The 26,832-nt window shown below is 53.8% G+C and overlaps 1 protein-coding gene across 7 annotated transcripts in view; it reads left to right on the top strand.

Annotated features, from left to right (window-relative positions):
• OPCML (opioid binding protein/cell adhesion molecule like) overlaps positions 1-26,832 on the top strand; it is a 254,693-nt gene that overhangs the window by 144,678 nt on the left and 83,183 nt on the right. For 3 of the 7 annotated variants that reach the window (XM_015297950.4, XM_046903727.1, XM_015297949.4), the window contains one exon: positions 21,877-21,961. In XM_015297950.4, the coding sequence (XP_015153436.1) occupies positions 21,877-21,961 (85 nt within the window). Of the gene's footprint in view, positions 1-21,096; positions 21,443-21,549; positions 21,962-26,832 lie in introns of those variants that run through there. The other 4 variants (XM_040652023.2, XM_046903728.1, XM_015297951.4 and 1 more) reach the window with 4 other exon arrangements.

The following is a 26,832-nucleotide window of genomic DNA, read 5'->3' as shown; positions in this document are numbered from 1 at the left end:
GACAGGAGGAGGCTGGGACGGCCACCAAGAGTCCCTGCAGAGCATCGCAGTGAGGGTCTCAAGCTCCATTTTAACCTCGGTGGGACTGGAAGGGCTCTTCTGCAGAGCTGAGTGCTCAGCCAGCCCTGGCTGTGCGTTCTGCAGGTCCCGGCCCAATGGGAGCTCAGGGATGCAGCCAGGTCGGGCAGAGTGGTCCATCGTTTTCCAGTCGAGGTGTTTCGTAACCTCTTTGAGCAAATGGCATTGCCTGCCTCCTCTCCACAGCCGGGAGGAGCCCTCTCTTTGCACCGAGCTGAGCCGCATACGGGATGGCTTTTGGAGAGGCATCGCTTTACCTTCATAAATTCCAAGCGTGTGCACGTGAAATATTGATAGCTCTATAAAAGAGATCCTTGGGCTTGCCTCGGGGAAGCAGCGGTGCAGGGCAGTCAGGGATGCGAGGCTGCTTCTGCTGTCTTCACTCTCCTTTTTGGAGGGGTCAGGGTGCACGTGGGGACCTCGGCACGTGTTGAGCTGGAGCAGGAGGGTTTATCCTCATTTCATGTCCCCATCCTGGTGGCGCTTTGCCTCTCACGGGCTGCTGGAAGCGGCCGTCGGGGCTGCGCTGGGAAGTGCTTGCCTCTGTCTTTCTCTGAAGGGCTATTAATTTATACAATATTTGCTTTGTTAAAGGAAGGACGTTGTCAGGCGGCTTTCAAGTGATGTGTGAAAGTGACTCTAATAAGATGTTCTGGGGAAGCCTGCCGGCAGTCCCGCCTCTCCTCCAAACCTCTCCACATCTCCTTTGAAGGAGCACCAGCAACCTTGATCCTCCTCCTCCACTAGCGAGCCACTCACAGGCACTCACTCGCCTCAAACCCTGCGCCAGGTGCTGGGCAGAGGACGAGGCCCAGGGAGCAGAGCTTGGTGGATAATTGCCGGCAAGCAAAGCGAGGAGGGCACGGGGAAGGGAAAGGTTTCTTTAGAAGCTCTGCAGGAGTGCGATGTGGAGGGGAGTGCAGAAATCTGCTTCGTAGAATCACAGGATCGTGGAACAGCTTGGGTTGGAAGGACCCAATCTAGGATCCATGCAGGGATCATCGCGTTCAGGGCATGTGCTCACAGACTGCGTGCTCCCCACCTCCATGCTCGATTGGGGAAGGATGGTGAGCCCCATTGTGGCATTGCCCTCTCCCTGCTGCTCCCCTCTGTGCAGGGCTTGCTGCTCCCTGGGCTCTCCCTGCCGTCCTCGTTGCTGTAATAGAGTTCTGCTGCTATTGCTCCCGTAGTGCCTTCCTACTCTCCAAGGGAAAGCAGCATTGTTGGGTTTCCTTAAGTTATAGGGGAAAAATCTCCCTACAAATGCAGGAAGTGCAGTGCAACAAAGTGCAAGGATCAGCACGTGCCTCCTTGGAAGCGCAGATCTGTGCAAACCTTCCAACATAAATCCTGAACGACGCTGTTTGAATCTGGTCTTGTTTTTGCAAGTGTTGAAAGAATTAATTGAACTAGCTAATTAATTATTGATTCAGAAGTTAACGCCGTACCGAACGAATGGGTTTTGTTTGCTCCTCTTTGTGCATACCTAAGGATTTGGGTACGGAGTTGTGGTTCCTGCATGGGCTGGGTGGTCCAAAGCTGCTGCCTGCAGTCCCCCTGAGCACCTCCACATCCTGGGCTCAGAATAACCTGCTAGGGTTGGCTTTTTTTGTCTCCCATAAGGACTCTGGGGCTGTTGGAGGGCTTAATTAATTAGCTAAGATGTTTTCCACTGTTATTGTGCCTCCCCTTGAAGGCTTCTGACTGTAAATTCTCATCAAGTGGAAGATCTAATAAGCGCCGATTATTGAAGGCTGCTAATTGCCAGATAATAATAATACCAATTGATAATGCTTTTAACACCACCGTTGATTTAGAACGTGGGAGCACGTGCCACAGCATGGTTGATTCCCATTGCCATTCTGCTTTGGAGCTCAGCGGGGTGCAAATCAGGTCGGTGGTATTCTGTGGTCCTGGGAGCACGTTGTGTTCCAACCCCACTCTGCAAAGCCCTGCGAAGTTGGCGAGCAAGTGCTTCAAACAGGAATAAATACGTGTGTGAGGATAATGCATCTCGAGGAAGCGGTTCGTTCGTTTCCTTGACAAGTGTAATTTAATTTTAATTATTTATGATTCTTCATAGCCCGCTAGTAAATGTTCTGTAGTATATTTTGTAAAACTAATGAAGTCTTAGTAATGCGAGCCCCGACTTGAGCCCTGCGCGGAGCAGAGGGAAGAGGCAGCTCGTCTCTCATGTCTGCTTAGTGCCATATTGGAGTGGTGATGTTTTGCTTAATTATTCTGTGTAGATCCCACCCAGGCTGGGATGCGCAGAGCTTTGGAATCACAGAATTACCGAACGCTTGAGCTTGCTCTCAGAGCTCTTTGCTTTCTGAGGTGTGGGGATGGGATGGAGCTCCAGCAAGAGGGCACGCGGGTAGAGCCACAGCACGGCGACCCTATGGATCCTGGGAAGGCTTTTGCTTTTGGCCTCCCAGTGATTCCTTTCTGGTTTCTCCCCCTAAATGCCTGGAGTTAAGGCACACAAGGAAGGATGCTGCAGGCATGGCCAACCTCAGCCACTGGCTTTTGAGGACTGAGGGCGGATGCGCTGCATGGACCCACCCAGCATAGACATACCCAGCATGGACCCACCCAGCACAGCGTGGGGTGCCGAGCAGAATCCTAAATTTAAATGTTAAAAAGCTTTTGTCCATTACTGGTGGCATTTCCTCCCCCTCCCCATTTGTCACTTGGAGCGGAGCTGTGACTCTTTTAATATCAAACAAATAATAAGCTCCCTCTAAAGTGATTTTTCTGACAAGGAGCTCAATATATTAAACTTTATCTATATTTTAATAGCCAATTTCACACCAAACTGCCTTCTTAATAATGTATTTACCACCTGGGGATATTATTCCAACCCATCTGGAAAGAATTGGAAATTAACTGTCCCTAAACTGAGTCTGTGTGTGCTTTAGATGCAGCGGAGATAACAGTGGTGTCATTCCTAGGGGAAGTGGGGGAGGAAGCTCATCACACGCCGAGCAAAATGTCAGCAGCAAAGGCAGTTGCTGGTGGGGAAACCAGAGCTCTTTGTGCAGCTGAGAGCCCGGTGGTGTTGTGCTAAAGGAGATCCAGACGCATGGGGAGCAGCGGTGGCACCACAGGGTGCCATAAAGGCTTTGCTGCATGCAGAGCCGTGGACCTCCCTTGCACCAGGCAGAAAGAGGGCCCAGAATTTCCCCGTTTCAAACTTCTGTTTGAATTTGGCTGTTCAGGGCTCTGTGGTGATTGGTCCATTTGCCAGCCATGCCGCCAGGGAAGCAAGTTAATCCTCGCGGTGTTTCCTTTTGCTTTTAAAGTAATTAAGGGCAGCTGCTACTTAAAGTCTTCTGCAGCATCCCCGCTTTGCCTTTTGTTCTCGCAGTAACGAAGCGGTTTGACACCGAGATGAAAGTCCCCTCTGTTTGTGTTGAGGAGAATTGTTTTGACTCCGTTTTACAGAGCAACACGTCAAACTGCTTCCCTACATTTAGAACACGGCACGCTTTGATCCAAAGGGGGTGTTGGGGGGGGGGGGATTAAATAAATAAATAAAGGGATAAGCACGTTTCAATCAGAGCTAAGAAGCGGCAGCCCTTGACGCTTCCAAAATAGCACCGAGTTGCAAAATGCTTCCATCACTGTGTTGTGTCACGTAATGACATCCTCGGAGGTGCTGTGTGTGATGTTCGGCGTTGCGTTCGGCGCCGTGAAATGTTGTAGAAATAATGCAAAATAATTGTAAGACGCTGCAATGAGACACGGAAATTGAGGTGTGACGGCGTGGGGCGCCGGGGGAGGGTTGTGGTGCTGCTGGGTTCTATGGGAGGAGACGTTTGTGCACACTCAGGTTTGTTTGTTTTCATACAGAATGAGGCCAAAGTCGTGGAGGAGTTGGGAGTGCCTTTGTGGAATGGAAGTCCATGAATGGACCCATGTCACTGCATGGGGAGCTGCTCCCCAGCGCTGCTTGCAGGAGGAGGACTCGACCCCTGGGCTCAGGGCTTGGATGGGGTGGTGAAGCGATGCGATGTTGCACATCCCAGTGCTAACTCAGGCACTTGGGGCACCTGCCCTGTCGGGCTGCTTTTGGGGCAGCGTCCTGCAGGGTGCTGCAGTGCCCTGGAGGTGGGGACCGACTGCTTTCTTTCCATCCCCAAATCAGCTGAGCACAGCGACAGCGTTTGACAGGCGGGTCGGGGAGGAGAGGTGCACAAAGGCAGCTTCAGTCCTGCAGGGGAGGTGCGAGCGCTGACAGTCACCTGGGGACCCGGAGCTACCAGCATCCCTAACTTAATCAGACAGATAACGGGAGCAGCTCGAGATGAGACGGGAGCAGGAAATGCCAAACAATAGGAGCCAGCCCCCCGGGCCCCCGTGCTGTGACTGTGATAATAAACTATATAAAAATCTGTCACCGCGCGATAAGTGATGAATTAGAATCAATTATATGTTTAAAATAATAGACCTCCCCACGGCGCTACCCTCCAGAACCGTGATGGCTTTTGCCTGGGCTTGGTGGCATTGATGGGAGCTCCGCTGGCAGCGGTGCTGGCGGAGATGGGATGCAGAAATGGAAAGCTGGCAGCGCAGCCTGTGCCTCTTGGTTTTGCATTTCCCCCACGTGCAGTGCAGGTTGTGCAATGACCTTCAGCTTCTAGGGTTTGAGAAAGCGCCCGAGAAGTGCATCAGACCCGGCTCTGTTGCCTGCTGCAGTCACGTTTTGGTACAACACAGCCGTGCTGGCCATCCTTCAGCCTGCTGCTGCTGGGTTGTTTGTAGATTTTAGAGGTTTATCATGTTTTTGCAACATTGGCCTTGCTGCTGCCCCCTGCGTGGAGCTGCTTTTTGTATCAGAGCAGAGAGCCACAGCTTTCTGCAGAGCGCTGCTCTGCTAACTAGCAGTGCTAGAGTGCATCCCCCTGCCCCCAAAGCCAGTAGGGGACAGCTGAAGGCGTGAATATGTGAGATTAGCCCTGTGAATGATGTGTAGCTGGTTTGCAAGTGCTGAATATCCTAACTCAACCACAGTTGGCCAGTGTCTGTGAGTAGGCATGGGCAGGGAGGAGCCCACCCATCCCATCCTGTACTTCTGTTGGGTTGAAAATGGAGGTGTTCAGTTGTTGACCATTCTGCTTGCAGAGGGGCTCAGGAAGAGGGCTGGGATCCAGCTGAGCATCTCACCTGGAGGTTGTGCTGGTCTTTGATCTGGTCTTTGTGGTGAGGATGGGACTTAGGTGCTGACTTTTCCTGCAGGAGCATAGAACATCTCGAGTTGGAGGGGAACCATAAAGATCACGGCACCAAATCCTGGCCCCACACAGGACCCACCAGAGCTCAGATCGTGTGTCTGAGAGCACTGTCCAAATGCTCCTTGAGCTCATTGCCATGACCACTCCCTGGGGAGCCTGCTCCATGCCCAACCACCCTCTGGTGAAAGATCTTTTCCCATTGCCCAGCCTGCAGCTGGGTGCTGGAGCTCATCACGTTCTCACTGCAAAGGGCTTTGAGTTTGCTGGGCTCGCTTTCTAGGCACGTTTCCAAAATGATCCTGTTTAAACACACACGTAAGCCTGCTCAGGTGTTCTCAGATGGTTTCACAAAGAGGTGTACTGCCCTAATTAAAGCTGATATTTTTCCCACCGAGCTCCGTTCCAGCTGAATTAAGGAGGTGCATGGGGAGGGAAGGGGCACTCAGACTGGAGCAGACCAGCTTGGGCTGTGCCAGTCTGAATTTGTGTTTGTAGAGGTGCTGGCATTGCTGTGCCCTTCTCCAACCAAACCCTTTCCTTGCAGCATCACGGCGCTTTTCCCATCTCCCTACACTGAGAGCAGGAAGAATATTTCTCGTGCACAGAAAGTTGCATTGGCAGCCTGTGCCGAGCCTGGCTGGCTGTATTATTCTGTTAAATAGCACAAGTTGCAGCCATAGAGCCCCTGGAAGGCTGCACTAAGCAGGGGCGCTGGGACCAGTGCTAATGGATTGAAGCGAGCGGCTCACCAGCCACAGGGGTGCCCTGGGATTTCCCTTTTGAATCTTATTTACATTCGGACTAACAATAGCTCCCAAGCTCGGCTATAAATAATTTCTGGGAAAGAGTTGTCTAATTAAACGTACAGCAGCAAAGAAAGTTCTTTTAACCACAAGGCTGCTGTCCTAATGAACGTAATCACTGGATGGGGACAGCTTAGGAAACAGAACTTGACATCTCCCTGCGGAGGCAGAGAGATGGAGGGGAAGCATACTTGGGGAGAATTCCCAATCAATATTTAATTGCATGGCATGTAATCTGCCTTGGTATTTCTTTAAAATAAAATTAAACCCCCGCACAAACCGGGAGAACCTTTAAAGCAGGCTTGAGGATGGGGGAGCCTCTATTTTTGCGGCTGCCAGGGGAGGGAAGAGCATCCAGCTGCCCCTGCAGGCATGCAAATTGTTCATGAAAGACCATAGCTGACAGCATGGTCTGAATAAGAGAAAACCCAGGGCGGTGTGAGCAGGGGATGGGCATGGGCCGTGTGTGCAGGCAGATAGATGGTTTGAGCTTGGTGTGGCAGAAAGGGGCTGTAGTGCCAGTGGGCCTGTTGTATCTTCCAGCATGGAGGATGTGGGAATAAGGCAGACCCAGAATGCTGTGTCCCTTGGCTTGTGGTGTTGGTTGGCCCAAGCGGTGCCAGGGCTGTGGTGCTGGCAGGTTTCTTGCAGGAGGGGCGGCCATGGGAAGCTCTGAATGTCACTTGCTGGCTCTTGGCTGGCGAAGGCGTGCTCCATCCCCAGGAGAAAACCCCATCTCCTCTGCGATTAACCTGATTGGCCACTGGATGTCAATGTTGCCTCATCCTATTACAAGTGGGAAAGAGCTGGGCCTTCAGGAAGGAGAAAATGCTGCTGTCAGAACAGCCGAGGTTGGATGCTGTGTTCTTCTGCAAAGTTGGCTGCTAAGCGCCACGGGGCCATGTATGAATGCACTGCGTAGGGAACCATCATTGCTCTTGTTTCACTCAGCCAGGGTGGGACTCCATCCAGGCTGCCTAAGGGCTAAACCTCCATTAGGGACAAAAAGCCTGAGCAGATTGAAATGCCAGGCACAAAAACGCATCCTGCTTCTTGGAGGTGCGTTTCGGTGCCTGCTGAGCCATTGGGAGCTGGCACAGACCTCGCGTGCTGCTCAGGAGGGCGGTGAGGTGTCCCCACGGAGCTGGGAACAAGGAAGTTTTGAGGCTGTGTCATCAGAAAACAGCTCTAGCAGGGAGGATTTGCAGCAGAGAGTGAAAGCGAGCCTAGATTTAAGTTTTGCAGCTTGGCCTCCTCTCCGTGATCCATCTTCTAGCCAGGCGCAGGGAAGCACAGACAGCAGCTGCATCCTGCCAAGATTCATGATCAAGAACGCCTCTCCCCCACCTCCTCCCTCCCTTTGACAAATATTTTAAATCCAGGCCACACTTTCGGCAGCAGGTGCAGCAGCCAGGCTCTCCAGCCTATTTGCACGCGCAGATGGGGCATCTCTGCAGGGACAAGTCGTTGGGAAAGTGGGGCGTGGATTTGGGTGCTGGCATATAGCTGTGGCCCCGATGGGATGAACAAGGGTGGGGTGAGATGCATCTCAGTGCAGCGTGGCGTGGAACAACTTTGTAGTAGAAATCTCCTTGCAAAGAGCTGTGGTTGCCGAAGCTGTGCTCTTTCCCTTTGCTAGGATGTGGGTTCTGGCTCCTTGCTTTTGCTTGCACCTGTGCAGCAGTTCAAGGAAGAGCATTGCTTCCCTGAGCTCTCAATGTGCTGCCTTATTTCCCTAGCAGTAAAAAGGAAAATGGAGTCCTGGTTCTCATCCCTTTGGAGTTATTCGCCCTCTTTTCGCTTTGGGTTCATTTGTGTGTGTTAATATCTCAAATTTAATGATAAGTCTAAGCGAATTCATTTATAAGATAAATAAGATGTTATTAGTACATTAGTGGCAAAAAATGTGCAAGGACACCGCTAATCTAAGGTGAAAATGCTTTCCTGAGTGAAATTTAATTAGCAGATTGTGTTCTATTAGTGACTTTTATGGGGAGTTCATGAAAATGAATACAAATTTGGGAGGAATGCGCTTTCCTGCTTCAGGGGCAGCGGTTGAAGGGTGCTGTGCAAGCTGAGTGTGCTCACAGCAAACTATGAGGGATGGGGGAGTTGGAAACATCCCATTTTCCCCCCCATGTTTGAACAAGGGCTGGTCAGAGCTGCTTTTCCATGATGAGAACAAGGATGGTTATGGAGGTGTCCTTTGCGCGTCACGCTTTCTGGTGAGGGAAGGGGACAGGATCCTGTCTGTGCAGGAAAAGAGGTCCCCAGAGACCACAGCAGAGGCTCTGCAGCAGATTGCCACATGCTGGCAGACCCCTCTGCTCATACAAGCCCTGTGTCACACAGTAGCTGCAGGGGAATGGATGCCATCCAAGAGCACCATCCATCTTTTAAAGACTCGTGGCTCTCCAGCGAGCCAGAGGGTGTTGCGGAGCTGTCGTCTGCCAAGCTGCTGTCCCTTTCTTTCCCTCCTGGCTTGCATTGCAAAACTGGTGTGGTAGGGACTTCGTGTGAAGGAGCTGTGGAGGAGACATTGATGGGATTTGTGCTGAATGCTGGCCGTTGGGGTACTTCATGAGGTGGAAAGCATTGCCATGCTGTGCGTGGGGCAGAACCATATGGATGACTTGACAAGGAAAAGTAACTTGGGTTGAATAAAATAGGGGACCACCCTGATCTTAGTCTTCCCTCCTGCCTGCCTCTTAGTGTGGGAGTAGCTGTCACTGTGGCAGAAGCTCCTCTGGCCCAGCAGTGTGTGACAAAGGGAGATGTCCCATTGCTCCTACTGGCTCCTTGGGACCAAGATGCAGAGCGAGACTTGGCCAATGCCTGCAGAAAGGCTGCTGGTGACTGGGTTGGGTGGTTGGTGTGGACAGAATGAACACAACGATCCCTGCCAGGCTTTTAAAGCTGGGGAGGGATCCATGAGCCACTATTCCCAAAACACATAGTGCTTCCAAAGACCCTTCTGTCCTACCTGCAGTGCTGGAGCATCCATGCAGGATGCAGCTCTTCCCGGTGACTTTGCTGAACAGAGGCAGAACAGTGATGCAAGTGCATGGGGAGTCATTATTCATGCAGATGATCCTCACAATTCAATAGAGGTAATTAGGGGAATGATGGAGGAAATTAGCACTTTCCTGCTAGTTTATTAATATTAATAAAATGATTCAACGGTTAAAAAATAATAATAATATTAATGGAATAAATACCAAACCATAAAAGATCCCTTCCAGCTACTAAGCACCGCTCTGCTCCAGGCAGTCATCAACGGATGGCTTGAATTATCCTCCGGAATCAGCTTTTTGCCCTGTCTAAAGGTGGTATTGCAAAAGTGAGAAGGGATTGAGGCTCACATCTTGTCTTTTCCACTAGCAGCTGCTGCTTTGAGGCAGCAGGAAGCTCGGGAGCTTGTCTTCACCGTGCCAATGGTCTTGGGAGATAGTTGTGGATGTTTTCAGAGAGCTGCCTCTGAAGCTTGTTGTTGTTCTGCTCCTTCCCTTGCTCTGCTTGTAGTTATCCCAGCAATAATAGCAAGAAAAACGTTCCCATTATCCCCAGTTGTTAGCGATTTGCTGTGATGTGTTCCTGGGTCTGCTGAAAGACCCATCCCAGGAAGCTCTGTTGTTTGCTTTTCCCATTGCCTCTCCCATCGCTCAAAGCAGAGCACTACAGAATGCTGCTTCCCTGTCTGCAGCGTGGCCTTGGGAGGATGGTGTCATCTGCTGTGCCTGATAGGCTGGGATACGTGGGGGAAGTTATTTGCAGAGGGGGTGAGGAGATTATCAAATTAAAGGAGGCACAGGATGTTGTTAATGGAAACATGCGACAAATGTATTTAAACGTTAAAAATTTAATTAGAATTTTTATTATTAAAGTATTGCTGAAAGTGCTTACTGAAGCCCTCCGCTTTCTTTTGAGATCAAGGCTTTTCCAATTTCCTGCATGCTGAGAAGAGAATTTGAGGTGAGGATGGGAATAATTGGCTCTGGTTCACTTCTGGCAGTCTGGACTGGATGATCTTCGTGGTCCCTTCCAACCTTAACGATTCCATGAGTCTGCCTCATCTCCGGGGATGCTCACACCCAGCACCCATCCCCTGTGTTTTGCTTCACCCCCAGCACTGCCAATGCAGCTCTGGGCTCAGGATCCCACTGGGTTTCCCTCTCCCATCTGCTCGTGTCTCAGGAGCCGTGCCTGGTGCCATATATCTGTGCGGAGGTGGCAGAGCAGGGAGGACAGATGCATATTTCCATTCCAGAGGAATTTGCAGGGCTGGCAGTTTTAAGGGGTGGGGGGAAGGAACCCTATCTCCCGACTTGTAAATTAAGCAGATCTGGTCAGGAACTGTCATCACAGGAGAAGAAATATGGAACCTCTGGGGTTGTGTATGCAGAGTGATTTTTTTCTGGCTTTAACTCTACTTAAAAGGGAGGGAATGATGAAAATGCTGTGAGCATTTGAAATGGACTCAACAGAGATGTGCTGCAGCTCCACTGATGTCTGTGTGGAGTCTTTCGGGTGTTGGCTTCCTCTAAACTCTCATAGCAGAGCTCAGCGCAAGGCTGAGAAATAAATTGACTCCTTATTAACAGCAAATGTTCTTAGACGAAGGAGAAGGAAGAGCCCCTTTGTTTTTGGTGTTTCTGCTGCTGTGTTGCAGTGAAGCAGAGCGAGGAGGTGAGCACCGAGGAGCAGCAGCAGGGTGCTTGCTCCCCGTGTTGGCCCAGGATGGAGGTGGTCTCCATGTGCTGGAAGCCCCAGAGCTTCACCCTCGACCTGCACACAGGGCTGTCTGCGTTTGTCAGGCTCCCTGCTAAAAGCAAACTGACGGGGTGAAGGATTAGGGAAGGGGCATTTTTAAAGAATATATAAGAACGGGAACCTTGCAGAAGCTCCAGATGTAACCCAACGTGAACTTCCTTTGGGAGTAAACCCAGACAGCTCCACTCCCAGCTCTGCTGCCCAGTCTTTGCCCCCCACGCTGGGTGCATCTCGCTTCGCTCTGGCGCCTGCAGAGCACACCGGGTGAAATCTTGCAGAAAAGCCCTTTGCAATCAGCTGTGAACCTGCAGCTGTCAATCTGGGGCATGCTGTATTTCAGGACACACCAGGCACAGAGGGCTCGCTTGGGGAGAGAAAGCAGAAAGATGCATCACGACCTCAGGGCTGGACCTGGAGGTGTGCGAGGAGAAAAGGTGGATGCATTCACTGCTGCTTCTGCACAGACTCCCATTGCTCCCCAACTCCCAGCCCTGCTGCCTCAGCTTAGACACAAGCTTAGGGCTCCCACGAGTCCATCAGGGAGATGTTTTGAAGGCTCGTGCATGCTGGCTGGCTGCCCCTGGGGAGCAGGCACGTGTGCGGGTGTGCAAATAAGCGTGCAGCAGGGATGGACCGGGGCGGGGGGAGGTGGGGAGGGATGCGCTGCTCCTCAGTGCATGGCTCGTGGAGTTTGTGGGGTCCTTTGGGACTGCGCTCAGATGTAGGTTGTCTGTGCCAGGTGTGTCGTGCCGGGCAGCAAACAGCATTCCCTTGGGTTTGCTTAGAGGGGCACAGCCAGGGCAGAGTGCACTCCGTTGTGATGTGGTTCAGTGGAGATGGTTGTGCCGTGGGGGCTGGAAAAGTTTCTTCTCCAAAGAGCGGTGATGCACTGCACAGCTGCCCAGGGAGTGTGTGGGGGGTCACCATCCCTGGGGGTGTTCCAGAGCCGTGGGGATGTGGCACTGAGGGATGTGGGCAGTGGGCAACGGTGGGGTGGGGATCTGGGAGGTCTTTTCCAACCCGAATGATTCTGTGGTTCTATGAGACCATCGTCCTCTTGCCCCGGCATCAGCCACCCTGTTTCAGGCAGGTTTAAGTGCCACCATAGGCAGCTCTCCCCGCTCTCCCTTCCTGGATTCCAATGGAGTGAGGTTTTCACCCCACACGTTGGGAACGATGTCTCCGAGGTGCCTTGAAGCCGTTTGTTATCTGTCTAATTGCCTCGTGGGGAGAAAACTACAGAGGGAAGTTGCGCAGGGGAAGCTCTCATCGGTGCTGCTTTTGGCAACAGAGCCCCAGCGTTCCTAAATTTATTTATTTAATTGCATTATTAAAAGTATAAATAAAAATAAATCCAGGAGGGCGGCCGGATCTGTGCTTTGCATCTCCAAAAAAAGCACTGTAAGTGCCAGGCGGCGCGGGGGGAGTGATTTATTAGCCTGTTATCGTGAGTGACTGGGACGCTTTCGATGGAGTCCTTGCTAATTTCTAACAGCTGCATTAAATCACAGATGCTATCAGCTATTATAAAATAATCACCCGGCGGTCTGCAAAGCAGCACGAGCCCAGGGTCAGTGCTGGAGCCCTTCATTTGTTTCACATCTCAGCCCCTCCGATTCCTGCGAGGGGGAAAGAAATAGGGCCGGTAGCAGGCTCGTTTTATCATCCGGGAGTTGACGATAAATAAAACCTCTATAAACCTTTTTCTAAAAGGAGTTCGGGCTGGGATTTGCAACCAGAGGAAACCTTGTTTTGTGCTTAAATATGGCCGTGTGATGTCAGGCCTCCTGGGCCCTATTTCTGGCTCTGAATAGCGGGCTGCCTGCGCTTGCAGGTGGATGGGGCAGGTTGGGGCTGCGTGGGGATGCGTTGGGTTGGGTGGCATTTGGGGCCGCCTGTCTCCGCTCCGTCCTCCATCCTCATTGCTCTGTGCTGTTTCAGACAAGTCACTTCTGTTTTCCTGCAGCTCGACTGCCTTCCTCTCTCGTTTGACAAATAACGTGTGTGTTTGCGAGGCTGGGCTCCAGAGGGGGTTAATGCTCGGCCTGGAAATCTCTTTAGAAGTGCCAATTTGTAGTGACAGAGGAACAACAATGAACAGGAGAAGCGTTTCAGGTCCAGCAGAAGTTAGTGAGCGGCTGCTCATCGGGGCGAGCTGCTCTAACAGGGACAGCTGTAAAGGGCGAAGGAGATGGGAGGGAAAAACACAAATAAATAAAAAGGAAGCGGTTAGGAAGAAAATGCCACCCATCTGCAGCGCTCAGCTTTGTCTTGACAGTTCTGCTTTGTGTTACAAGAGCTGCTTAACGTGACAAATGCCGGCTTTAATAACAGCGTACGGAGGAGATGCAGGCAGAGGGAGTAATGGGGCCGCGCGCTCATTGCGCTGTCTGACACTGTCACCTGGTGCTGACACAGGGGTGTCTGCTCCGCCAGCATGGGGGTGAGCCAGCTGATGGCTCCTGCTCTGTACAGTGCCCTCAAAGGAGGTTGTAGCAGGTGGGGATCGGTCTCTTCTCCCAGCTGGCAGCAATAGGGTGAGAGGGGATGGCCTCGGGTCGTGCCAAGGGAGGGGCAGGTTGGGTGTTAGGAGGGACCTCTCCAAAAGAGCAGTGTCGCACTGCACAGCTGCACAGGGAGTGGTGGGGTCACTGTTGCTGGGGGTGTTGCGGAGCCATGGGGATGCGGCACTGGGGGATGTGGGCAGTGGGCGCAATGGGATGCATTGGGGTTGGGCTTGGGGGTCTCAGAGGTCTTTGCCAGTCGGAACGAATCTCTGATTCCGTGGGTTCTCCAAGGCTGTGCGTCCACCAGTTGCATGGAGCAGGGCTTTGGGGGCATCCCGGGCGTTCCATTTGGGCAAGTGTCTTGCATCCCCAAACCTATTTGGTTTCCTTTGTCTTTTTGTACCTTGTTATTCCCGCTGGAAAACAGGCTAGCACGCTTTGCAGCCTGCAGGTTGTTACCTCGCTGCAGTATCGGAGATTGTCGGGTTGTCAGCAAGCCGGAGATAGCACGGATTGCTGACAGTGAGCAGAACGGAGGCAGCGCTGTGTACAAAAACCTTGCTCAGCCTTTGAAACTGCAGTCAAACCCTCCCCTAAGGTTCCTCTCGCTCATAAAGCGTGCTTCGTTTCCTTTGCTGCAAACCTAGATTTAAATCCCAGATTCCAGACAGACCTGGGCTTTGAAGAGAATTGGGTTGGAGTTGGGAGCGAGTGGCTCAGACCTGGCTGACTCTGTAAGATGAATTAAAACTGACCCGGGAAGATGGAGCCGCTCACATTCCCACCCTGGCTGTGCAGCTTGCATATTTATCTCCATGTGCTGATACCACTGGGAATAAATCAGCAGCGGCATGCACACAGAGCAGGTGCTCTGGCTCAGGTAGCCACTCCAATCAAACTCCCAGGGAACTTCTCCGGGCCTTGGAGGAGCTGACATCCTTCCCTCACCAAATATTTCTTTGGTGGTTTCTTCTTCCCCCCCTCCACGCTTCAGCCCTTAGAAGAGTTTCAAGGGCGGAAAAGAGAAAAATATTGAAAAATAATAAAAAATCGCTGGCTGCAAAATCCGGAGGGCTTTTATTTCTGCTGAGACCTGCAGCCTGCAGAGCTGGGGTGGCTCAGACCTTCAGCAGCAGAGCACAGACCCTGAGCCCAGCAGTGCTGTGGAGTGTGCAAGGAGGGGGAATGGGTGTATGTATGCGGGTATGTATATACCTCCAGGTGTACATATGTATGTGTATATGCAGGGCACGAGGGTTTGGGCTTTCTGCTCAGCCCAGGGCTGGGGTCTGCCTGCTCCTCCTGCCTCTGAGCAGGGCAGTAGGTTGTAGCCACCAGGCTGGGTGGCCCTCGTGTCACCTGGGTGAGAAAAATAGCAGTGTGTGCAGAGGAGGGTGGGCTGGTTTTTTGATTTTCTTCCTTTGGCCTTCCACGTGTGTGCTGGGGGCATTGTTTCTGAGCTCCCAGGGCAGCCAAAGCCTCATGTTCCCTATTACAGCATGGAGCGTAGGTGGCACAGCTGTGCTCTGATCATTTGTACGTCTCTGTATTTTGTAAATAAGCCTGGAGGCTATGCGGTGGCATCGTATTTAGAAATAGGATAAACAGGGCTCTGTGCTATCTAGTTATTCTTTTATTCATTCAGTTAAGAGCTCACAGAACACTCTGTGAGCATCTATAAAGTGAGCCTCGTGGTGCTGCTGGGAGGTGGAAGGGAAGTCCCTGTGCTTTGGGCTGGTGGGGATAGCTGAGAGGCCAAGGCATGGCAGTGGGGGGTGATGCTCACACAGGTGCCTGCCACACGTTCAGGTTCCCTTGAGCATCTCCAGTATGGAAAAGCAATAATGTGTGGGATGGTAACGAAGCAGGCCTTTAATTGCTGCTCCATGTCCTTTCCCTAAGCAGGGTTGGACTCATCCAAGCGCCGCCTGCCTGCATCCCCTGCCCTGCCCTTGCTTTTCCCGATGCTTTCCCCTGCTTGCTCCCAACCCCTCCTTTTGGCAACGGTCTGATTTGGCAGCAAACTGCTTTTCTGTGGGTCTCCAGAGGCTGTAGATGGTGTGAGGTTGGGGATTTAGACCCTCAGGGATGCAGAGCTGTTACCAGCAGGGGTTGTACAAAGCAATGGGATGGGTGTGCAGTGCCGTGATGACGGGAGTGGGGGGTTGGCAGTGCCTTAATAGGGTGAAGCAGAGACGATAATATTTGCAGAAGCTGCCGAGGAATCGTAATGTTTTTGTTGTTCTGTGTTGTGCTTTCTGCAAAGCAGAATCGTCCGCGTAACGGGGTGAGCTGTCACGTGTTCTGGTACGGAAATGTTTTGTTAATGAAGCAAAATGTCACATCTGTAATCGCCCACATCTCCCGTCCCCCGAGAGATGGTTCTTAGGGGAAAAAAAAAACCCCACACGGGAGCTGAGAAGTTGCCCAAACGCACTGCACGCCGACAGTAATGGCAGCAAGGAAGCTTGGCGTCACAAAGCACATCTTAACATTGCACCCTCCCCAGGAAAAATAAAATCCTGGACTGTTGGCAGAAGTGCTGCTGGAAAATGCAGTCCTTGAGTTTCAGGCTCGGCCCCATTCTGCTGCGCCTGAGTTTCTCAGCCTCTTTGAGGACTGCTCGAGCAGCGCTGAGTGTTTGCAGAGTGCTTTTCTCTTTACTGTTTGGTGTAAAGGAGGGGCGGCTGCTTTTAGCTCTGCGAGGTGGGTGCCGTCAGCACGGCCTCCTTTCTGAAAGCCGTCAGGTTTTCCTCTGCTTTGAGCGTGCCATCTGTCTGCCTCATCCAGGGATTTGAGCTGCACGCTGAGTATTAAGTGTAAAGCAATCCCATTAAAACCATCGGTGTGAAGTGGAGCTTGGGTTTGCGCATCCTACTGAGCTGCAGCCGTGGCTGCATGATGCCCCAGGCTGGGCTGGCGTGTCTTCAGAGCCTTATAGCAGCTGGGGGGGTCTGTACCTGCATGTAGGGCATGTCAGAGGGATGGTGTGCTCTGGTCCATCTGCACCGTGCCAAGCTAAAGCAACAGCCAACCTGCCCTGCTGGTCATCTCCCTGCTTTGCCCTTGCTTCTTCCCAGTGATCAGCACCTTGGGGCATAATGTGAGTGCACTAAAGCGGAGCCCTTCGTTCCCAATGGAGCTCCATAGGGGTCTGGCAGCACACGGTCCGTGGGGTGATGGAGCAGCAGGACTCGAGGTTGCATTTTCTGCCACGCCGAGCTCGAGCAGCGCGATCAATGTGAAGAATAGGCTGCGTTCTTCTCACAATTACCTCAGCTTTTCCCTTTGCTAAATTCGTGCGATAAAATGCATTAAATGTAACAGCACGGAAAATAAAAGTTGGGTTTTGCAGAGAAATCCTGATTTAGTGCGCAGATAAAACAAGATAAAACAACTGGAAAAATTAAGTGGGATAAATAAATCCTGCCCGATAGAGCCGAGGGGGGGGTTGGGGAGGAGGGGTTTGCACTTTGCATGGAGAGCTGCTGCTGGGCGAGCAGCTGGGCAGCACTGGACCAGCTGTGGATGGCTTCAGGAAGGCTTTCATCCTTGGAAGAGCATTTTCCATAGGGAAGAGAGTGCTTGGCTGGTGTTGTTTGCAATGCAGAGGGATGCTGTGCGTTCAGAGGTTGGAGTTGCCTAATTCTGGTGGTGCTGCTGCTGTAAGCACACCTGCCCTTGGGATCTCCTAGGCGATAGGTATGGAGTGCTCTCGCTTTGGAGTGAAGAAATGAGAAGAAGGGAAAAGCACAAAGCAGGGCGAGGTGTGGGGGAAGAGGTGTCGGGCTGAGTTGCCAAATATGCTGGGTAAAAATTAGCAGCTGCAAGCGTGCAAGGAGAAAAGGTGGGGAAGAAAGGAGGGTAGGGACAGATGGAGAGAAGGAGGGAGAGAAAGAGGAGGTGGGAGAAAGGGGGGAGGGGATAATAGTGCAGAAAGGCTGTGGTTAGGAATCCTGTAGCCTTGCACCCGGATGCCACCCATATGTAGTGGGGTGCCAACATTGTGCAGCTCTGCCTATCCGCCGTGGGGCTGAGCTGTGTGCTGTGGCCATCTGGTGTGCCCGAGCAGCTCAAGGTGAGAAATTTCCCATGCCCCAGCAGAGCGAGATGTGAAAGGAGCCTGGCTGCAGCTGTCTGCAGGCAGGGACTGCAGCAGTGCCGCTTTGAACGAGCTCTGGGGCTTCCAGAGGGAGTGCTGGAGAACTTCTGCTTCCCCCAGCACTGGGGTGAACCCCAGCAAGCAGGGTTTGGTGCTTTGATTAAACACGCGGCGTTCTGCCCACCTCCCGGGGCTCCCTGCTGCTCTGCGAGGCTTCTGCTTTCCTGGGTGAAGCATTAACCCCATTTCCTCGTGCACGAGGCTGAATGGCTCAAAGACTCAGAGCAACACAAAGGAAGCTGTTTCCCAGGAAGATCTGTGGTTTTCTCTGCATGGTGAGGGCTTTTCCTCCTTGGCTGTGCACAGCGTGGGCAGGAGTTGCTGCCTGAGGTGGGGTGCACCTTGCTGCTGCCACTGTGCCAAAGGTAGGATGTTGTGTCCTGGTTGGGATAGGGGAAGTTGTGCTCCTGGGAAGGACGTGGGTTGTGAATATCTGCAAGGAGGTGGCAGTAATCCTTGGGGCTCTTCTGGCTCCTCTGGGTGAGGCAGTGCCTGCGAGCACGGAGGTGACGCTTGGCGGCCAAACGCCATTGGGCTCTGGTGCCATTGGGTGGCCCACCCCTCGCTGCGTTGTCAGGGGAGCTCCGCTCGCTCTGAGCTGCACGCACGGCTCCTCCGTGCTTCCCTCTGTTGGAGCAGGGGAAAATAATGTGAGGTTGGAGAAGAAAGTCAGTGAGTGGGTCCTGGAGCCCTTGGGCTGCTCCCCAGTGCGGAGCAGCGCTGCCGCTGAGCGGCTCATGGCCCCCGGGCTCCGGTCCTTCACTAATTACTTCCAGGCCTGTACTCTTGACATTTGCAAGCTCCTGATTAGAGCAACGAGGGAGAAATCTCCAAGGGAGATAGAGGCCAAACTGCGCCACTAATAAAAGCAGAGATTGACAACCGGCTGGGAAGGCAGCGAGGGAGGTGGAGGGACTTGTCCTTGCAGTCTCGGTTTCTTTCTGAGCCTCTGGGATGATGAGAGAAGGTCAGGGCTTGTTAACGTCACCGTGAGGAGCAGCATCCGCCGCTGCCATATGCCTGCTGCCCCCAGGGCTCGTGCCAGCCTCCAAGTCCCTCTCAGCTGCACGGTATTATTAGACATGGACCTGAGCTGAGGCCACCTGCAGAGCACCCCATACGACCCACGGTCTGCAGATGTCTGGGCACAGCCCAGCCTTGTTTTCCTGCCTTCTCACTCGGTGTCGGGATCGCATTTTTGCAGCCTCCTGCATTTTGAACTTTCTCTTCCTCGCCCTTTTCTCCCCCACGTGCCAGCGTGCTCCCTTCGTTCAGTGGCAGTGACAGTGATGGGGCGTCCCAGAAGATGGGGCAGGAGGGGCTCCAGCTGTTTGCATTGCTTTGGGGTGATGCTCATGGCACGGAGCATCACCGTGCAGCCCCACAGTGGAAGCTGCTCTGGGGGGAGACACATGGCAAAGCAGCCCAGGGACCGTGATGGTGTGCAGCTGGTAGTGGGATGTCACTCCCTTGTTCCCCAGAGGAGCATGCAGGTGTTTCTGTCTCATCCATCACCCCTTGCTGCTGCCTTTTCCCTTCCCAGGCTCAAGCATCATCGCTGGGGCTGCTGAGGAGTGGGGGAGCTTGGCTGCAATGAAACATTGCTTTCCTCCTTGTATCTCTGAGCCCAGAGTGGCCTCAGGGGTGAGCACGGTTGAGGTGTGTTGCCTGCAGCCTCCTGCAGAGCTGTTCCAGGCTGTTGGGTCCGTACCCAGATAGGTAGGTTTCTGTTACATAAATATGCAGAGCACTCTCTTTCCAGCCCCCTCTTTCCCCTCCCCAATGCCCCATATATGCTCACCTGTGCCCAGCTGTCTGCAGCAGCCACTTCAGCTATCCATCTATCCATTTATGCCCTACCTATGCATCTGTTCATGTAACCACGTCTCTCCAGCCTCCTCAGAGTCTCATTCGGAGGCAGACAGCCTTCTTCCCCTTTCCTGAATTGCACTGTCTCTGGCAGGCTCGCTGCTATGCGCACTCCTCGCCTACAGCTTCCTGTCCCAAGGGATAAACAACATTTCCCCAGTGGAGCATCTGGTCCTTGCAGCATCCTGCCCCTGGAGCTGCTCCCAGTGCTGGGGGAGGCTCAGCAGTGCTTGGGTTCGGGTTCTCCGATGGGTGAGGAGCTGCAGTGGCTTTGTGCTGACTCTTTTCCCTCTGCTGCTCCTTCCCTGCAAGCAGCTTTGCCTCCTCTGTGCTGAGTGTGAGCAGATCAAGCAGGAGATGGGGAGTCCTTCATCCCCATCTTTCCCCCGAGAGGGTGCCTGCTGCTGGCTGCATGTTCAGGGTTAAGCTAACTTTCCAATGGCAAACTCAGCCCTGCTTTTCTCCATGCTTCCCTCGCTGCCCTATTTATCCAAGCTGCAGTGAGCATCCCTCCGGTGCCTGCAGCCACAGCCAGTGCCGGGAGCCAGCGCGCAGCTCTGCAGCGCTAGCCTGTGGCTAGGGATGTATTTAGGGTCACTGCGTCTCCCTGCCACTATGCTCTGCTCATCACGGGCCTCGGGAGCAATGCAAAACCTGTGCAGATCTCCATCAGTTTTAGTAGCCATGTGTGAGTCTCTGGACTAGGCTGGGGCCACAGGTTAGTGAAAACCCTTTCATGCACCCTTCCATTCTTCCTCCAGCCCCTTCCCCAAGAGGCATTCAGCAGAAGATGCCCTTTGGGGGACAGCACCCAAGCATGCTGTCCTATTGGTGCGGGCACAGCACGGTGTGGGGAGCAGCAGCACGGCTCTGAGTTTCATCTGTAGGCACAGAGATGTGTCTGGGTGGTCTGTGAAGTGCACCTTTTTGCTCCTGGGCAGCTGAACGGAGGTTTGGGGTTGTCTCTGAACGACAAGGCATTTATGTATTGCTGGTGTCGGGGGCTGCTTCGGTGGGAGCGGTGAACCCAAGAGCTTCCCACTGCAGTGTCAGGGCAGAGCAGGCGTGAGGACAGCAGGGACAGAGCACGGGATGCCCTGGAGCTCCTTTGCATCCTACACAGTCCTTTGGGGCACACACGCAATGGGAGGACATTGCGTCCCCCTGCCCTAACCACGAGCATCCTTCCAGCCCTTCCTCTGCACAGACGCAGGAGAGAACGCGATCCCCGCTCTGTGTGCATCGGAGAAGCATCAACAGGTGGATGCAGGGAAAGAAGCAGCGAGGTGTGGCCGGGTGGGCAGGGCAGCCGGCATCCCGCCTCTCCTCGGGGGCTGCATTGCGAGCACGCGGCGGTGTGCGCGCCGTGCGTTGCATGATTAAAGCCCCCTCTGCAGCAAGGGGCTGCGAGGGTTAACGCGGGGCGCGGGGCTGCGAGCGGCCGTCCTTTGCTGGTGTGCGGTGCTGTGAGCGTGCAGGAGCCAAAGTGCCGGTCAGTGATGGAGCCGCTGCCATGACAACCCCGGGCAGTCAGCCTGCGTGCTGCGCAGGGATGCTCCCGAGCAGCCGTGCCGCCGGGGCTGGGATGCTGCCGCCCTTCTGCACCCCGTCCGCCCCACTGCTGCGCTGAGCAGCCCCTGCTGCAGCCCCCGCCCACAGCCGCCTCCTGCACCCAGCGCCGAGGAGCGCCGCGTCCGGACATCGCCTGCAGCTCCGCGGGGAAGTTTCGATCTTGCGACAGAATCGGCATTTGGGGAGCTTTGGTTTTTTTTTTTTTTTTTTTTTGGGCTTTTTTCTTTTTTCTTTTTCTTCTCCTCCGTTTTCCTTTTCCCTTCTCTTCTTTCAAAAGCAAAAAGAACAGCAGCCAGCCGGCGACCCAACTCCGAGCCCGCTCTGCTCCCCCAGCCTGCTTTTATGGCCGCCCTCCCTTTCCTGCCAGAGACACTTACGTTTCCTCCTTGGGTTATAAACTTTTGATGCCAGCTCTCCGCAGCGCGTGCCCAACTGAATCTTAAAGTAGCGTCTCGAGCAGACACAGCTCTGTGACCTTCATCTCTTGCTCCGCACCTCCTCTCCTCCTCTTCCTCCTCCTCCTCCCCCCGGCCCTCCCGTCCTCCTCCCTCACCCGAGGATACTGGGGACTCCCTCCGGATGCCGCTCGGCAGGCTCAGTGCTCGCAGGCTGCCTTTCCAGGGGCTCTCCTGATCTCCGTGGAGCTCCGCATCGCTCGCCTCCGCGCCCGCCCCGGTGGTTTTGCTCCCCCCCGTCCCCACACACACGCACCCCCTCCCTCCTCTCCCCCCTTTTCGCTCCCGGTGGCCTCGTCGGGTGTGTTTTTTGCCTGGTGGAAAAGTCCCTGCTGCCCAGGATGGGGGTCGGTGGGTGCTTAGCCCTGCCCTGGAGGTGCCTAGTCGTCCTCTGTCTCAGGCTGCTCTTCCTTGTGCCCGCAGGAGTGCCCGTGCGCAGCGGAGATGCCACCTTCCCCAAAGCTATGGACAACGTGACTGTGCGGCAAGGGGAGAGTGCCACGCTCAGGTAGGAGCTGCTGCCTCGGGGGGGGGGATTTGGGGGGGGGTCTCGTTGTGCTGTTTGTGAGCGTGATGGGATCGGTGTGCTGCGGCGACATCCCGGTGTGCGGAATGGGATCTGCGTGCCGTGCGGTCCTGGGACCGGCTTGTGAGTTTGCAGCCACCCTGGGGAGGGTGTGTGGCTGGGGGCTGCACGTGGGGTGGCCCCCTCCTGCCGCTGCCGGGTGCCAGACGTGGGGCTGACAAAGGGGTGAGGCGGCAGACGGCGACTGAGCGCTGCCTGCAAGTTGTCTGCATGCGGAGGAGGGTCCGCGCCGTGCCGGCGGTTGGCAGGGCTGCGATGCCTCGGAGGTGTCGGTGCCTCGGCTCGATCACTTGATAGTCTCTGCACGGATCTGTTAATATCAAATCAATCTTTTACTCCAGGGGTGCATCTTATGAATTCTGATGGATGTTTTACCTTAGCGCGGGTTGCTGGAGGAGAAACGCGAGAGGCTTAGATGCAGATGGGCCACTTCTAGGCTGCACAGTACAGCACAGCGTCCCTTTTCGTTCCCTGAGCGAGTTACGGGTGTACGTGGTGCATCACCTGTGTAGGACATGGGCTCTCAGCAGACATGGCAGCAGTGCGGGTGGATGAGCAGAGAGCACAAGGATTGTGTCAGGGCTTCGGGTTGTGCTGTGCGGGTCATGCTGTGCGTGCTCCCTTGCTCAAAACTGGAGTACCAGGGCTGCAGCAGAGAGCAGCTGCTCCCATAGCCACAAGCAGGCTGAGAGCAGCGTGCCTCCTGTTAGCTGCGAAGCCAGGGCTGCTTGAGGCTGCTCTGCTTGGAGGCACAGAGTCAGACACGCTCCTCGTGATGTGGTCTGGGTGAAACATTTGGTACATAGTGTGGATGAAGGGGCTGGGTGCTGCCCGGATGGCGGGGATGCTCAGTATAGTGCTGTCCCCTCTGTGGAGCAGTGCCCCAAGAGATGCTGTAGGGAGCCCCACAGCGTTGTGGGCACGCAAGAAGGCAGTGGATGGATTTCTGGCCAGGGCTAGAGTTGTGTCCCTGTTGTCCCTACACCTGCCCAGCACGTGCGCTGGGAGCTGCGGCTGGGCAGTGCTTTGGGACGCTGCTTTGTGCCTGGGGATGCACTGGGACACCCTTGTTGTCGTGCCATACAACAGCACCAGCCCAGAGGTGATGCTGGTGCTGGCAGCAGAAGCCGTGCCCATGGGCTTGCTGGGGGTGAGAGCTGCAGGCGCTGAGCCCCCTCCCCAGGGCCAAAGGCTGTCAGGCTCGGTGCTGGCCGAGGCTGCTGCCAGCAGAGGGCTGACTTGGATTTCTCTTTCTTTTGTTTTATTTTTTATTTTTAAAGCTTCTGGCCTCCTTTCGGTGAGAGGGGTTGTTTGTGAAGCAGGCAGCCCTGGAGTGAGGGGCTTCAGCCTTCCTGTAAACTCCGCAGCCCCCAGTGGGACTTAGAGGGATCCCTGCCCTAAAAGTGTCTTCTGTGCCCTTTTCCCTTCCCGGCATCTACTCCTGCCCGTGCTCTCTGGTGCATCTTCCTATGCTCTCACCTCCTCCCCTTCTATCTTCAAGTTCAGCTTTCCCTGCTGCGGTTGCTCCATTTTGCTCTCAGCCCCCCAATCTTATCTTGCATTGCTATTTCCCAATGCTTACCCCCTCCCCCCCTTCCCTGTAGCCTCTGGGCAGCAAGTAGCCTTCTTTGGGGCTAAGGGTTGGGAAGACATTACAGACAGCAACCACAAGTGGAGCACTGCAAGGATTTATTTGTCCCATGGAGAAGCAGGAAGAAGGAATTGCCCTGGGCCCACTGTGATTTGGGCACTGTGATTTGGGGGCAGAAGGTACACAGTGAGCAGTGGTGGTGTGCCGAAGGACCATGCAATGCATCTGAGGGTCCTATGGGAAGAGTTGTGTTGGAGCTTTGCTGGGCAGGGAGAAGTTGCTGCGTGGTCCTCAGTGTGGCTTTGGGTCCTTACAAGAGCGTGGTGGCTGCAGGGGGACATGCAGAGTGGGAACCCTCACGCAGTCAGCTCCTGGCATGCAGTGTGGGCCCTGTTGTCCTCCTCTCAACTCATTGCTTGGCTCTCAGACCAGAGACAGCTGAGAGCCACAGCTCCGGGTCATGGCACTTGTAGGCATAGCCACTGTCCTGCCACGTCTGGAGGAGCCACATCCATCCAGAAGGGACATCAAAAGGCTGAGCCTCCGAGTGCCATTGGCTTCAGTAGAGCTGATGGAAGCTCTTTGCTTTCTGAGATCTCGAAACCCACATTGCATTGCAGAAAGGAGTGGAGAGGAAGAGCAGAGCTGCTCTGGGAGCAGTGGGGGAACATGGAGGCCTTTCAGTCTGGGTGTACTTCTCCTGTGTTGGATTTTGGGTGCTCTCCTCTCCATTTCTCCACCCTTTTTCTTAGGGAGGCTCAGCATAATCCTTGCAGAAACGAAGGCTCCATCTGCAGGCAACTTCTGGGTCATCTTAGCTCAGCAGCAAACGCTTCCCCACAGGCAGAGATTGTTGATAATTCACTACTTTTTTTTATTGTAAGAACAAACAATTCCCATAATAGTCATGCACCTTTCCTCTCCAGGGAACTGGCGGCAGTTTGCAAATTCTCTGTGTGCTATTAAAAATAAAATGAAGCTTCCTGCTCTCTGACTCCGACATACAGAACCTGCTGTGAAGCAGGGCAGGTGTCTGGATGGCAGCATCAGCCCAAGCTGTGCACCACTTTGGGGCACGGAATGGAACAGCAAAGCACGCTGGTGGCAGTAAGGGAGGTAGGGATTCATTTCCCAGCTGGGATTTGGTGCGGATTCAGTTCTGCTTTTGGGACGTGTGCTCCCTTGGGATGGCAGGGGGGTGTTATCCCAAAGGATGAGCCCAGCCTGAAGCCTTGCTATGTGTTTTAACCCATCTGCATCACGCTTTGTAGCACCTTCTCCATTGCCAGAGTTCAACAGCAATCCAGGGTTGAACTGCAGGCAGAGCCGCTGCGGTGGCAAATATTCAAGTGGTGTAAAAGCAGGGATATATAGTAAATTGGGTCGTATTGCTGGTGCTGCCAGCAAATCGACCTTTTATAACAGGCATCAGTACAGTTCATAAAGACGTAAAACAACAGCTGCTCAAAATTTCAAGGCTTTATAGTTTTATCTGTATTTAAGAAATATTGGCTCTTTTTTTTTTTAGGGGCAGAGGCAGTGTGTGTGAGTGCCTGGGGGGTGCACTGCGATGGATGGGTGTGCTGGGCCTTTCCTCAGCTGTCATTGCAGGGATATCAGCACCTGGGGGGCTCCTCGGCTGCTCCCTGCCTCAGTTTCCCCACCTGTAAGGTGGAGGCAGTAGTGGTTGTTGCTCAGAGGTGATTAGAAGGGAAGGCTGGTTGAGGGTACCAGAACTAGCAGGTATCTGTACCTGGGTTTCCCATGAAGGCGCGTAACAGAGATGCTTTTTCCCTCTATTTGAAGGCGTTTTCCCACAAAGCCCCCCTCCACCTTTCCATTCACCATGCCCTCCCCCATTCCTCATCCACAGAGAGGACCCAAAGAGCGGTGTAGCTTTACCAGCTCCCCAGCGACTGGCTGTCTTTTGTCCATTAGCCAGTATGAGAACAATTCCAATTACAAACAACAGCAAAAAGAAAAAAAAAAAAAAAAGAAAGCCAGAATAAAACATCATGAGACGCCGTTCCTCCATTCATTTTTGCAATTATGGTTTTAATTATTTCTGACAATGCTGCTGCTGCTTCTCCTATGTGCTCTTTATTTATGCATTGGTAGCCGTCCACCGCAGTCTGTCTCCCAGCAAAATAGAAGCAGCAGGAGCAGGCAGCAGCAGGACCACGGGCTGCGGGTGTAGGTCTGGGAAGTCAAGGGGTCAGCTTGGCTGCTTGCTTTCTCCATTGCCCTCACACATAGGCTTGGTCAGACAGCTGCCAGCCCTTGCTTTCCCTCCCCGTTAATGGGGGTGGTGACACTCCCCGTGCAACCTGCAACCGGTGGAGGACGGGAGCTTTAACACAGCCACCTCTCTGCTGTTAAATCCGTGCTGAGAAGTGGGAAGAGGCTCCTGCTTTTTGTGTGCAGATGCTCTAAGCGTGGGGATTACCGTGGAGCACATTAGCGAGGACTTGCTCCATCGCTGCCCCTTTCCTCCCCCTCCTCCCCCAAAAGTTTTCTGGAGCAGCTAAATATATACCTGCCGTTTCCAAGGTAGAGCTCACTGCATGTAGGAGCTGTAATTGGCAACTCCGTGAAATTACAGCCACAGATTCTGGCATTTGGATCCTCCTGGCTGGCATAATAATTTCTCCCCAGGTAGCTGGTATTTAACTTGTCTTATCTGCTCCTGATAGTTATAATTACAGTGCCCGCTAATTTCACTGTAGTGCTGCAACTGCTGGGGGGTGGTGTTGGGAGGGCCCCATCCTGGCCAGCCCTTTGCCAAGGTGGATGGGTGTTGGAGCCCCAGTGCAGGTGAAGGAGCCCCAGTGTACAGACGTTGGTACCCCAGTGGAGATGTTGGTGCCCCAGATGCCATCTCACGTGGCAGTGCTGTGCGTTTTGTGGTCCATGTGGAGGGCAGGAGGCACACTGCTGGCTGCACATTGCAACCAGAACGCCGTGTTTTGCAGAGTGCGGCGGGCCCAGCCCAGCTCTGTGCCAGGAGGCAGAGATGTCACTTGTTGTCACCTCGAAGGCCAGGACAGAAGTCCCTCTGCCTAGTGAGAAACCAACCTCCACGCTCAGTTGTGGAGCTCTGCTAGCCAGAAATAGCAACAAGCAGCGATATTCAGCTCCGGGGGATGAGACTGAACTGTTAGTAATCCGTTCACTATAGCGTACATGCAATCTTTTTGCAAGC

Source organism: Gallus gallus, chromosome 24, assembly GCF_016699485.2.
Source record: "Gallus gallus isolate bGalGal1 chromosome 24, bGalGal1.mat.broiler.GRCg7b, whole genome shotgun sequence".
Taxonomy (NCBI): Eukaryota; Metazoa; Chordata; class Aves; order Galliformes; family Phasianidae; genus Gallus; species Gallus gallus.
This window is presented reverse-complemented; position numbering and strand designations above follow the sequence as displayed.